Source organism: Convolutriloba macropyga, chromosome 8, assembly GCF_964194025.1.
Source record: "Convolutriloba macropyga chromosome 8, txConMacr16.3, whole genome shotgun sequence".
In the NCBI taxonomy this organism is placed as follows: domain Eukaryota; kingdom Metazoa; phylum Xenacoelomorpha; order Acoela; family Convolutidae; genus Convolutriloba; species Convolutriloba macropyga.
The window spans coordinates 10,196,635-10,209,075 of NC_134475.1; the positions used below are offsets into that span (position 1 = coordinate 10,196,635).

The 12,441-nt window shown below is 33.1% G+C and overlaps 2 protein-coding genes across 3 annotated transcripts in view; one reads left to right on the plus strand and one right to left on the minus strand.

Moving 5' to 3' along the window:
• LOC142344443 (uncharacterized) overlaps window positions 1-12,441 on the minus strand; it is a 233,979-nt gene that overhangs the window by 123,011 nt on the left and 98,527 nt on the right. The window lies entirely within an intron of this gene.
• LOC142343920 (mitochondrial import inner membrane translocase subunit Tim9-like) lies at window positions 7,150-7,704 on the plus strand. The gene has a single exon (XM_075395318.1). The coding sequence runs from the start codon at window positions 7,267-7,269 to the stop codon at window positions 7,522-7,524; it is 258 nt and encodes an 85-aa protein (XP_075251433.1). The 5' UTR covers window positions 7,150-7,266; the 3' UTR covers window positions 7,525-7,704.

Below are 12,441 nucleotides of genomic sequence, written 5' to 3' on the forward strand. Positions count from 1 at the left end.
TGAGGCATAGAGAAAGTAAACTTACGCCGACAATATCTGTAGTACCAATATGTTCTGTATATATATTCTTCCGATATATTAAGGAAACAGCTTAACCCAGAAGGACAAAAGCCAAGTCGGAAAAGTGTTTGAGAAAATATACGAATTTTATATGCTGTCCGGTTTTCATCTTCCGAACTTCAGAAGATCATCCGAACTTCAGCCTAACATCATAGCTAAGCATCAGTCATGCCTTTATCAGAAAAAAGTGGAGATTTTATATCGAGTCTAAAAGTTTTCAAGGTTTAATGGTGGTTTATGTGACACAAAGGTTTTACGAACTTGAAATTTTGTCTTTTGTGGCCATTTATTAAATACCCACTCCATTAAAAACGATGCACCAATCGATGTCTTGCGATAGTTTAGCAAACCTTCTCAAGATTAATATGTATCCACAGCCTGCGTTTTATGCCATGTCTTGCTTTTAGTTAGCTTACGTTGGACATACATTTTTTAACCTCAGCATCTGCTTATGAATATGCGCCAACCTTTTCAAATTTAGATGAAAGATTTTGTTTAAAGCTATTTACTTCTCAAAAACATCCTACAAGCAGCGTCCAAATTAATCTTTTCAACTAACATGAATTAGCAGCTCGACAATTTGAAAGTTCTAGAACTTTAAAAGAGTTAAAGTGGCAAAGACCACAACAAAAAAGAAAGTAGTTTTTAACAGCCGGGAAGTGTAGTGAAACTTTTATTGATAACACGAGGGCGGTTTTTGTCACCAAAGTCCTTTTCGAGTTTGCTAAAATAAGTGAACCAATTCGTTTTGCGGTTAAAGCAAATAGTAGTGGTTATGGATTCAAAGGACAGTTGTAAATTGCGCTGTAATTTACTCTAAGTGCTTTGCATCTTACCGACAAGATTTTAAACTCAAGGGTTGGGGACAAATATTTTTTTCGTCAAAGGGCAGATATTTCAATTTTTTAGAGTCCCAATAATTTAATTTAGTTCTATTTTAAATGAAGGAGCCAGCTGATCAGAAGAAATTTATAAATTTGAAAAAGAATAGTCGTTTTTAATATTTATTTTTCTATATATACAAGGAGGCTCGGTAATGTGCGATCACACAAAGTTCCGACCCCGCTCATCCACAATTTTGGCATAATTGTCTACCAAATGAGGAAGAGATGGAAAAACACAAAGTAATTTTCAAAAAAAAACTGGTGTATGAACGAAAAGATAGCCTCCAAAGCAAATAACTCAGTGGAGTAAAAAATGATGCATTAGATTGATGAGATATGCCGATATTAAGAAAGCGAGCGACGACGAACGGCAAAATCAAACAACAACATACATTAATTACATCAAAAAATTTATGTCCGTTTTAAAAAACAAAACTTAATAACAAAGTCAAAATAGCGTCAGATAAAACTGAAAATAAACAAAATAACTTGTTATTCACCAGAAAAAATGGTTATTCACCAGTTCATAATAAAGCTTGGTAACAATTAGACAGAAAAGAACAGAAACTTTAAAGTTAGAAAATTCGCTGAATTAAAAAAAAACAAGTATTGAAAACCATTAGGAATCAACTAAAATATCCCATAGGTTTACAGTTACCAATGCTTGCTTCTATAGATGGGAATTAAGAACTCTTGGTATTCAATTTTTTATGGAGTTAAAAAAAAGAACAACAAATAGTCAACAAACTAAAAATCAATTAAAACCTGAAAGAAAATGCTTTGGAAGCCGTAAAGCCATACTTTGGGCCCCAAAATATGTTCGATTGCACCTTCGTCGAACACCAATAATGTATCATGTGGCCGCTCATTAATGAAAATAGGCAACAATTAGACAAAAAAATGCTAAATTATGTAATACTTTATTATAATTTATTTCCAAAGACATAAAAGCCATTAATTACAAAATGAAAAAATTGAACAGGTTCGTCAATTCTTCCAAAGGAAACCCCTGAGACCTGCAATTATACAGAATATGTCTTACGCCTACAAAAAGAACGTCAATTATGACAAAAAATCGAAAATTCATTTACTTTTGTGAAAAATCCGTGTGGAAGCCAGTAAAGTCATAACGAATTCTCTTAAAACATTAGATTTTGTGACACTAATCCTTTTTGACACATTCCCTTGAAATTTATTATGTCACCTCTCATTAATGAAACTAGGTAACAATTAGACCCAAAAGAAAAAAGTAAGATTATGTAATACTTATTTTTATCGAAAAAAATTTATTTCCAAAGACATGAAAGCCATTAATTACAAAATGAAAAAATTGAATAGGTTCGTTTATTCTTCCAAAGGAAGCCCTCTAGACCTGCAATTATCCAGAACAAGTCTGACGTCTACAAAAAGAACGTCAAATATGACAAAAATCAAAAATTAATTTACTTTTTGTGTGAGAAACCCGTGTCGAAGCCAGTAAATTCATAACGAATTCTTTAAACATTAGATTTTGTGACACCAATCCCTTTTGACACCTTCCCTTGACAAAACTTATGTCATATTTAACCTTTAATTAACGAGACCAGGTAACAAACAGACAATAAAAGGAACAAAATTGCGATGTTGAAATGTTTTTTTTTTCATTTTGGAAATCAATTGTTTTCAAAGTCATGAAAGTCATTATCTATTAAATACGACAAAAAAGGCAAAGTAAAAACTACAGTTTAAGACAAAATTAAAAAATTCAATTAAATTTTTCGAGAAAGTACTGTCGAAGCGGTAAATAACCACAATCTATATCGTTGAGGATTTAAATATTATCAATTGTGCGTTATTTTGAACGCGAAAAATATGATATATGAACTGACAATAACGTGATAATTTGACAAAACTAGAAAACTTGAAAAATGGGCCAATAACTAAAAATCAAAAAAATTGTGAAATCTAGTAGTATCAAAGCCAGAACACCATAACTTAAGGCGTAAAACCGCCATAAAGTCTAAATTTGAATTCAGCAGAAAGAAGGAGCACTCTGTGATTGCTGCCACTAAGCTACAAGTTGACCAAATTAAGAGGAAAATGGAGGCAAAGTTCAATAAGCAATTTTTTATTTAAAAATGTCAAAACGACCATAAGCTTTCAAGCAATCAACTAGATGCATTAATTTCAAGCTAATTAGGAAGCCAATAGGACCTATCACTAGTGAGCTTTGATTTGAAATGTTTTGTTATTTAATTAAAACAATATATTTTGTATTTAAACGTAAAATCAACAACAGTTTCTTGAAAAGTTTTATTCAATTTTATCAAAATTGGGAAATTTTAGTCAAAAGTTCCGAAAAAAGTGAATGAAATCAACGGAATTCACTCTATTTTTTCAAAAGTTTAAACCTCGATATCTCCCTGTCAAAAATGAAAATCAAAAAAATCTTTTTAATTCCATATTCTAGGCTGGACAAGCTTTCTAATGATACCAGTCTCAACTCTCTACGATGAATGAATCGATCAGCCAAAATTGACTGAACAAAAAAACCCATTTGAGAATATTGTTCCTCCCCCCTGAAGAGGGCTCGGAACAAAAAACATTAAAAGCTGTTTGGCAGTATTGGTTTTATTTTCATCTTATTTCATCGTAGTGTTCTATGTATATAATAAGATCTATTATCGGCCTTCTCTTGTTTGAATTGTAATGGGCGGTGTCTTTTAAGATCTGTTCACACATTCATGATTTTTGAAGTCAAATTGAAGTGATGATTTTGGATACGCCACAACACGAAGTGGAGCGGAAAAGCAAGTGGTTTTGCAAAATGAATTTTCTTTGCTGTGATGTTCAAGTAGAGTGAAAACGGTGTTTGAATGTTAAATTTGTTTCGATTTTTAATGGGTTTCCCAAATGCGTCCATTCTAGTTTGAGTTTTTTGTGCGTGATGTCATTTTCACTCTTAGTGGAGCAAGTTTGTTCATTCGCTTGATTGAAATTTTGGTCACATGTGACTTACCACACTATCAAAAATGATTTCCGCACTCTGAAATTGACTTCTTTTCTTTAATTCAAAGAGATAAGGGCAAGTGTGTGTGTCACTCTAATTGATTAATATTTGAGGGCAACAATTATTTTTACATATTCTTAATCAAAATATGACATATCAGCAATTAGCAAAAAAGATAGAAATTTTTTTTCGGTCTGTTTTTTTGAAATCTTTTTGATGCCACAGATCCACGAAGCTATCGCGGCTATTTCCTGGCGATCTGGCAGCTATGTTACGGCCCTTGGCCCTTATTAGATACAGCACTGTGAAATAAAGTGCCTGTTTCTCTTTCTAGAGAGATCCGTCGGTTCTAATTTTTTAAACGAGTGCTGTGGCCTCTGTTTATTGTCGCCTTTTGACTCCTCCGTGTCGAGATCTTGATTATAAAGTAGTCTTTGTCCATATTTTAAAGAAATGTGAGTATTTTTATGGCTGTCATTTTTTTCCGATGTTTTTTTACTCTATAGCTATACCTGAAAATGGTTGTGCGTGTATCATCGGTAATAAGCAAATTGACAGAATTTTCTAAAACCATTATTCTGCCCGATAAGAGCTTCGCTAAAATTCGTTTCTTTGACCTTACAAACTTGGCGTGAGCACAGGCTAATCGTGTTTCATAGAAGAGAGTTTTCTGAACATTGCTGCAATGGATATGAGCTTTTGGAGGATAACAATAAAATTATTTTTCGAAAAACTAGTGAATCATTATCAAAGTATTTGCGTTGAAAAATTAAAGCTATAAATCTGGTGGGCTGGCATTTTGACGTATGCAAACTTGTGGTGGGGTTATTAGGTCAATTTAAGCAATGTAAGTGTCATATTCAACCTTTATTTAACGAGACCAGGTAACAAACAGACAATAAAAGGAACAAATTTGCGATGTTGAAATGTTTTTTTTTTCATTTTGGAAATCAATTGTTTTCAAAGTCATGAAAGCCATTATCTATCTTCTAGTATCAGAACATAGGCTAATCTACTCTTCCGGGAAAAGCCAATCAGACCGGGTCATTGTACAGGAAATTAAATACGACTAAAAAGACAAAGTAAAAACGACAGTTAAAGACAAAATTAAAAAATTCAATTAAATTTTTCGAGAAAGTACTGTCGAAGCGGTAAATAGCCACAATCTATATCTTTGAGGATTTAAATATTATCAATTGTGCGTTGTTTTTAACACGAAAAATGTGATATATGAACTGACAATAACGTGATAATATGACAAAACTAGAAAACATGAAAAATGGGCAAATACCTAAAAATTAAAAAAAATTGTGAAATCTAGTAGTATCAAAGCCAGAACACCATAACTTAAGGCGTAAAACCGCAATAAAGTCTAAATTTGAATTCAGCAGAAAGAAGGAGCACTCTTTGATTGCTGACACTCAGCTACAAGTTGACCAAATTAAGAGAAAAATGGAAGCAAAGTTCATTAAGCCATTTTTTATTTAAAAATCAAATACTTTAGAAGTCAAAACGACCATAAGCTTTCAAGCAATCAACTAGATGCATTATTTTCAAGCTAATTAGCCAATAGGACCTATCACTAGTGAGCTTTGATTTGAAATGTTTTGTTATTTAATTAAAACAATATATTTTGTATTTAAACGTAAAATCAACAACAGTTTCTTGAAAAATTTTATTCAATTTTATCAAAATTGGGAAATTTTAGTCAAAATCTCTCTGTCAAAAATGAAAATCAAATAATCCTAATTCCATATTCTAGGCTGGACAAGCTTTCTAATGATACCAGTCTCAACTCTCTACGATGAATATATCGATCGGCCAAAATTGACTGAACAAAAAAACCCATTTGAGTTTTTAGTTCCTCCCCCCTCAAGAGGGGTCGGAACAAAAAACATTAAAAGCTGTTTGGCAAAATTGGTTTTTTTTTCATTTTATTTCATCGTAGTGTTCTATGTGTATGATAAGATCTATTATCGGCCTTCTCTTGTTTGAATTGTAATGGGCGCTGTCTTTTAAGATCTGTTCACACATTCATGATTTTTGTTGTCAAATTGAAGTGACGATTTTGGATACGCCACAACACGAAGTGGAGCGGAAAAGCAAGTGGTTTTGCAAAATGAATTTTCTTCGCTGTAATTTTCATGTAGAGTGAAAACGGTGTTTGAACAAAAATTCGCTTTCTTGCTATCGGTATTTTGTTTACATGTGGCATTTTTACATTGATTTTTGCTTTGTTTCGATTTTTAATGGGTTTTCCAATTGCGTCCATTCTAGTTTGAGTTTCTTGTGCGTGATGTCATTTTCACTCTTAGTGGAGCAAGTTTTTTTGTTCATTCTCGTGATTGAAATTTTGGTCACATGTGACTTACCACACTATCAAAAATGACTTCCGCACTCTGAAATTGACTTCTTTTCTTTAATTCAAAGAGATAAGGGCAAATAAGTGTGTGTCACTCTAATTGATCATTATTTGAGGGCAACAATTATTTATACATATTCTTAATCAAAATATGACATGCCAGCAATTAACAAAAAAGATAGAAATTTCTTTTTCGGTCTGTTTTTTTTTTAAAATCTTTTGATGCCACAGATCCACGAAGCTATCGCGGCTATTTCCTGGCGATCTGGCAGCTATGTTACGGCCCTTGGCTCTTATTAGATACAGCACTGTGAAATAAAGTGCCTGTTTCTCTTTCTAGAGAGATCCGTCGGTTCTGATTTTTTAAACGAGTGCTGTGGCCTCTGTTTATTGTCGCCTTTTGACTCCTCCGTGTCGAGATCTTGATTATAAAGTAGTCTTTGTCCATATTTTAAAGAAATGTGAGTATTTTTATGGCTGTCATTTTTTTTCCGATGTTTTTTTTACTCTATAGCTATATCTGAAAATGGTTGTGCGTGTATCATCGGTAATAAGCAAATTGACAGAATTTTCTAAAACCATTATTCTGCCCAATAAGAGCTTCGCTAAAATTCGTTTCTTTGACCTTACAAACTTGGCGTGAGCACAGGCTAATCGTGTTTCATAGAAGAGTTTTTTGAACATTGCTGCAATGGATATGAGCTTTTGGAGGATAACAATCAAATTATTTTTCGAAAAACTAGTGAATCATTATCAAAGTATTTGCGTTGAAAAATTAAAGCTATAAATCTGGTGGGTTGACGTATGCAATCTTGTGGTGGGGTTATTAGGTCAATTTAAGCAATGTAAGTGTGGCATATGCATTAATTGCTTAGTATGCATTACAATATTGCGGTTTTTAGACGTTTTTAGTTTTTCTAAAACGGCGATATAGGGTTGTAGCTTTTTTTCAGGTTTTTTTAAATCTAAAAATGGCCTCTGGAATGGGAATGAATCAACAAGACGTTGAGATCAAAGTTTTCAAAGAGTTCCTCCAGTCGTACAACAGACTGACCCAAATATGCTTTCAACAGTGTGTAAACGACTTTACAAGTCGCAAAGTGGCAAAAGAGGAATCGGACTGTGCCAAAAGGTGTGTTGACAAGTATTTGAACACTACGCAGAGACTATCCCAGAGGTTCCAAGAGTACAATTCTGCAATGAATGAGTCAATTCTACCTCAGAAGTGATTTTCATATTCGATAATTCTGATAGAAATCACTTATATTGGCTGAGCATATCAAGAATAAACGAATGGGCTGTTCAAGACATTGATGACGTTGCGTTCAGTGATGGAAAATTGATATATCTGGGAAAAGTTGTTTTGGTATGACATTTTGAGACTGATCAAATTTAATTTTTAAGCACTAGTATATTTTAATTAGGGTCAGGTAAAGGTGTGAGTTGGAAGCTGCGAAAAAATTGATAGTTGATTTGTCGTTAATAGACGCGAAGCGATAGCGATGAAATTGAATTGTATTGGAGCGCTGTTTTTACAATTCGAAGAGGAGCTATGGTAATCTTTTTTGAGCAGATGCTAATGATTAAGGTGTGCCGTTTTTGGCTCACGTTTCATTAAGTTAACTGTGGTATGAGGTATTTCTAACCCCTAATTAGATTCTTCGAAGGAAACAGAAATCGCAGCAAATGGAACATTTAAGAGCTCGACCTAAAGAATTATAGACAGAAAATAAAGATTTTTGAATTAGGATCTATTCCACTGCTTAACGATGTTTTTAAAAATATTTGGATGCAAATTTTGATTTAGTAGCTCTACCTGAAATTGCCAACAGTCTTTTACTTATTGTTGTTGCAGGGTCTAACTTTTTTATTTATTATAAATCTGTGGCGTTTTGTTTTATGGAATTTCTCATTTTATCCTCCTTATTGTAAAACGTTGCCTTCATAATATTTACTTTGTCTACTTGGTTATTAATCGTCAGCTGTTCACCAGGTTTCTAATTTTAACAGATTTTTATTTTTGGCTGTAATGGTTTTTTCAGGCTTCATTTTTAATTTCCGCGTTAGCAATTCCAGGCGGCTATTATTGCGCTCCTGTTTTTTACAATTCAAAGAATTTGAATTGTATTGGGGCGCTGTGTTTTTTTAAGATGTGTTCACACATTTTTCAATGACTTTGATCTTTCAAAACGGGATAAACAGGTAAAGCCCAGCGGGCATTAGGTTCATTAGAGACCCAAAGTGGACCCTGGTGGGATGGCCTCAATATAATGTTAAAAGGTCATTTTTAGGAGTTTTTGGACTCAAAATGGTGCATTTTTTTATTTTTTAAGTTTTTTGTTTGATTAGTCTTAGGCTCAAGTTTTAAAGAGTTGATGAAGGCCTTTTGCGAGACAAAATTACTCGTGACCATTTTATGAGCTATATATTTTGGTACTACAAACACAAACACGCAAAATGATACCAATTTTTGCAATTTTTTTTAAGTTATTGAAAATGTTTGTCATGAGTTTTGAAGCTTCAGCGGCCAGGGAATCTCCTTTAAGATTTGATATTAGGGCGCTGTGTAGTTTCTAGTAACAATCGATTGGTTTTCAAGATTTTAATGTCTCGAATTTGAGCATTTTGATAAAATCTGCAATTTTTTTAAGGTTTCCTTGAGTTTTTGTCAATTTTTAATATTTATCCATTCTCAAGTGCCAGGAAACCTATTCTACGGTCTGGAAAAAAGTTTCTGGGTGGTTGCTAGTTTCAATGAATTTGTTTTCAACAATTTAACCTGTCATTTTAAAAATTTATTGCCTATCGATCTTTGAACCGATTAATTTTTTAAGACTTGAAATTGGGTTACTGGATAGCCTCTAGAGACACAGAAATGATTCTTAAGGTATTAATCTTACAATTTTCAGCAACATTTCTTTAAAATTTGTTTAATTTTTTAAATGTTTTTGGTCATTTTCGAGCTAATCGATCTTCAAGGGCAATGAATTTTTTCAGGCCTTGCATATATAATACTGCAGCAATTTCGGAATCAAAAATTGGTTTCGAACATATTTTTGAAATTGGTTTATTTAAGGGGATCAAATTTTGCTTTAGGGGTAAAAGCTTCAAATTTTTAGCATTGATTTATTTTGTTTAGTTTGTTTGATTGTTTGTTTCTCAATTTTTTTTAGATGATTTTGTTTGTGTTTTGGCTGGCATTGCTCAATTGATCTGCTGATCAGGTGGACTATTTCTAAGTTTTTCATTCAATTCTTTGAATTGTTTTTCCGGACTTGTCCTGCTAAGTTTTTTACAATTCAAAGAATTTGAATTGTATTGGGGCGCTGTCTTTTTTTTTAAGATCTGTTCACATATTTTCATGATTTTTGAAGTCAAATTGGAGTGGTGATTTTGGTCACGCCGAAACAGGAAATGGGGCGAAAAAGCGAGTGGTTTTGCGGCGTGAATTTTATTCGCTGTAATCTTAAAGTAGAGTGAGAAAACGGTGTTTGAACAAAATTTCAGTTTCTCGGTAGTGGTTTTTTGTTCACATGCGGCAATTTCACTCTGATTTTTACTGTTTTTTTATTTTTTGGATGGGATTTTTTTCTAAATAGTTTTTCCAATCCATTACAGCTCATTCTGGACCTAGTTTTTTGTTAGAATCAAAATTACATATCTCACTAGTGGATTTTTGTTCTCCCTAGCAGCATTTTGACATTGATTTTCTGCTTTTTTTTGTGTTTTTTTCATCTGATTTTTTTAGAAATGGTTTTCCCAATTCACTCATTGTCCGTTCTAGGTCTAGTTGTTTGCTAAGTCAATGAAAAATCTTTGAATTGTACGTCAGGACTTGTCCTGCTTTTTTTTACTTCGTCTAACAGATTTTTGTTTCGTCTTACCCTGACTTGGAATTGACTTTTTCAATGACTTCAGTGACTTCTACTGCTTTGCAGTTAAATTTTCTGTTCGCGACGTCATTTCTGCTTTTAGGTTAATTGCGTGACTTACCTCACTCGAAAAAATGACTGCTGAACTCACTTATGGAACTTCAAATTTTTTGAACATTTACTAATTAAAGGTCAATAGTGTGCATCTAAGTAGTGCCAAATTATATGCCCTAATTCCTGAGTAACAAAGTCTGGAGTTTTAATATCGAATATTAATGCTGAAAAAGCTGCATTAGGGCTTTTTATTTGTAGAGCAAATGTGTCTCATAAAAATGACAGTCTGAATCTAACCCAAAAAGTCTAGTGGTCTATTAAAAAGCTGGTGGTCGATCTGTCAATCTTATTTATTTAGCTGTTTCAATTCATGATAGGCCACAAGCGTCTATCGCGGCTATTTTCCGGCAATCTGCCGGCTATGCTTTGCCTTGAAGCCGTGCAACATAAAGTAAGCATTATCAAATCTTATGATGAGTCTAAAACAGTGTTCATGATAAGCTTTAACATTAATGAGTCATATTTGGTTAGAAATTGAGCTAATAGTTCGAAGGTTACGAATCAGTGTTAACCTATTTCTTGGATCTGTAAAAATTTGTTAGTCTTATTCAGCTATTTTTTAATGCTTGAAAACTGAGGTAAAAACCACCACAAACTAGTCATTTTTCGTGCTCACAAAGTTTGAGGCAACTCTTCCAATTACAATTTTTTCTTGCCCCCAACAGTTAAAAATTAAACCTTAAACTATGCAAAAATCCTTATCCAAAATTTTGGATGAAACAAAGCATTTATCAAATTGCTTTATACTCGATTTATACTCTTTTATTAATTTGATTGATGTTATGACAAATGTTGCATTCTACGTTTTCCCGATCGTGTTTTTCAGAAAAATAACAAGCGTCTGAATGACTTAACATGCTTTCACCTGAAAACTTTAACATTTTTACAGAGGATTTCTAATAGACTGTCCTTTTTTTATCTCTTTTTACCCAAATTTTTCTAATTCTAGAATATTCTTTCACGTCTTTCTTTCAAGTCATTCATGATTGTCTTCTTGATTTCCGCGTGAGCTAAATGCCCAAGCTTTCAAAATTTGGGCAGCTAACCTAATTTTCCACTTTATCTAATAAAAATGAAATCAGCTGGCGTTTGGGAGAAAGTTTATTACGTTTGCTTGTTCATTCGTGTGAGAGAAAAAGTTTTGATCCAAAATTTGTTGTTGACAAATGACCTTTTGCTTTGGTCAATTGGAAAACTCAAGAAAGGAGGGCCAATTTCCAATAAGTTTAGTCGAAAGTGCGTACTTGAAAGCATTGATGCCTGCAGCAATACTTTGAAATCGCATAAATTAGAAATTCAAGCTTTTCTAGTCAAGTAATATCAGATCCTGCCTTTTTTCTGTTTTCAAATCTTTGCAAGGCATGATAGCTATCGCAGTCGTTTTTTGGTTAACTAGAAGCTGTGTTATTTTTTAAGGGAATGCATTATTGGCGTAAATGCTGCTAATCATAGTATTTGTTTTGGTGATTTCTCTTACTAACGTGTAAACTTTATAACTAACTTGTCTCATTTTGCAAGTGTTATTTATTGCGACGATCACAATGACTTGCTTCAATGAAATTTAGTGTACCCCTTTCACACTTACCGCCTCAATATTTAGTTTAATGCTGCTCTGCAATGTATGCTTACGTTCTTTAGAAGAAAATTTTTTGAAAATTTTATGCGAGCTTGGTTTTTTGATTTTATAGTTTGCATAATTTCTGACATTCCGGATTCCGAGTAACTGTTCTAACGCAAGTATGTATTCTCCAATTTATTACCGTTCAGATTATTCTTATATATAACTGAAAACAAAGAGTACCGACTACGTTTGGAGGTGCTCTCATGCGAGTTTTGGGTTGTTCGCAAACGATGCTTGTAGCAATAATATTAGTTTTGTTCTCTTTTGCATGCGATTTTTCGTCTGACCTTTTTTAATTGCTCTCGTATGAGAGGCATTTATTGTAAACGTGTGTCTTTTCTATGCAAAATTTTCGCTTGACCGTTCTTGCGCTTTTCTTCTAGAATAATCTTTGACTTCTCAAGTGACTTTTTGACACACTTTTTGATTTTCGAGTGATTTCAATTGCTCTCAATCCGAATTTAAGTTTTTAGTTCAAACAAAACCGATTGTTAGAGATATGATAAAGCCCTGATAGTCGAGTGGTTAATGCCTTTGTC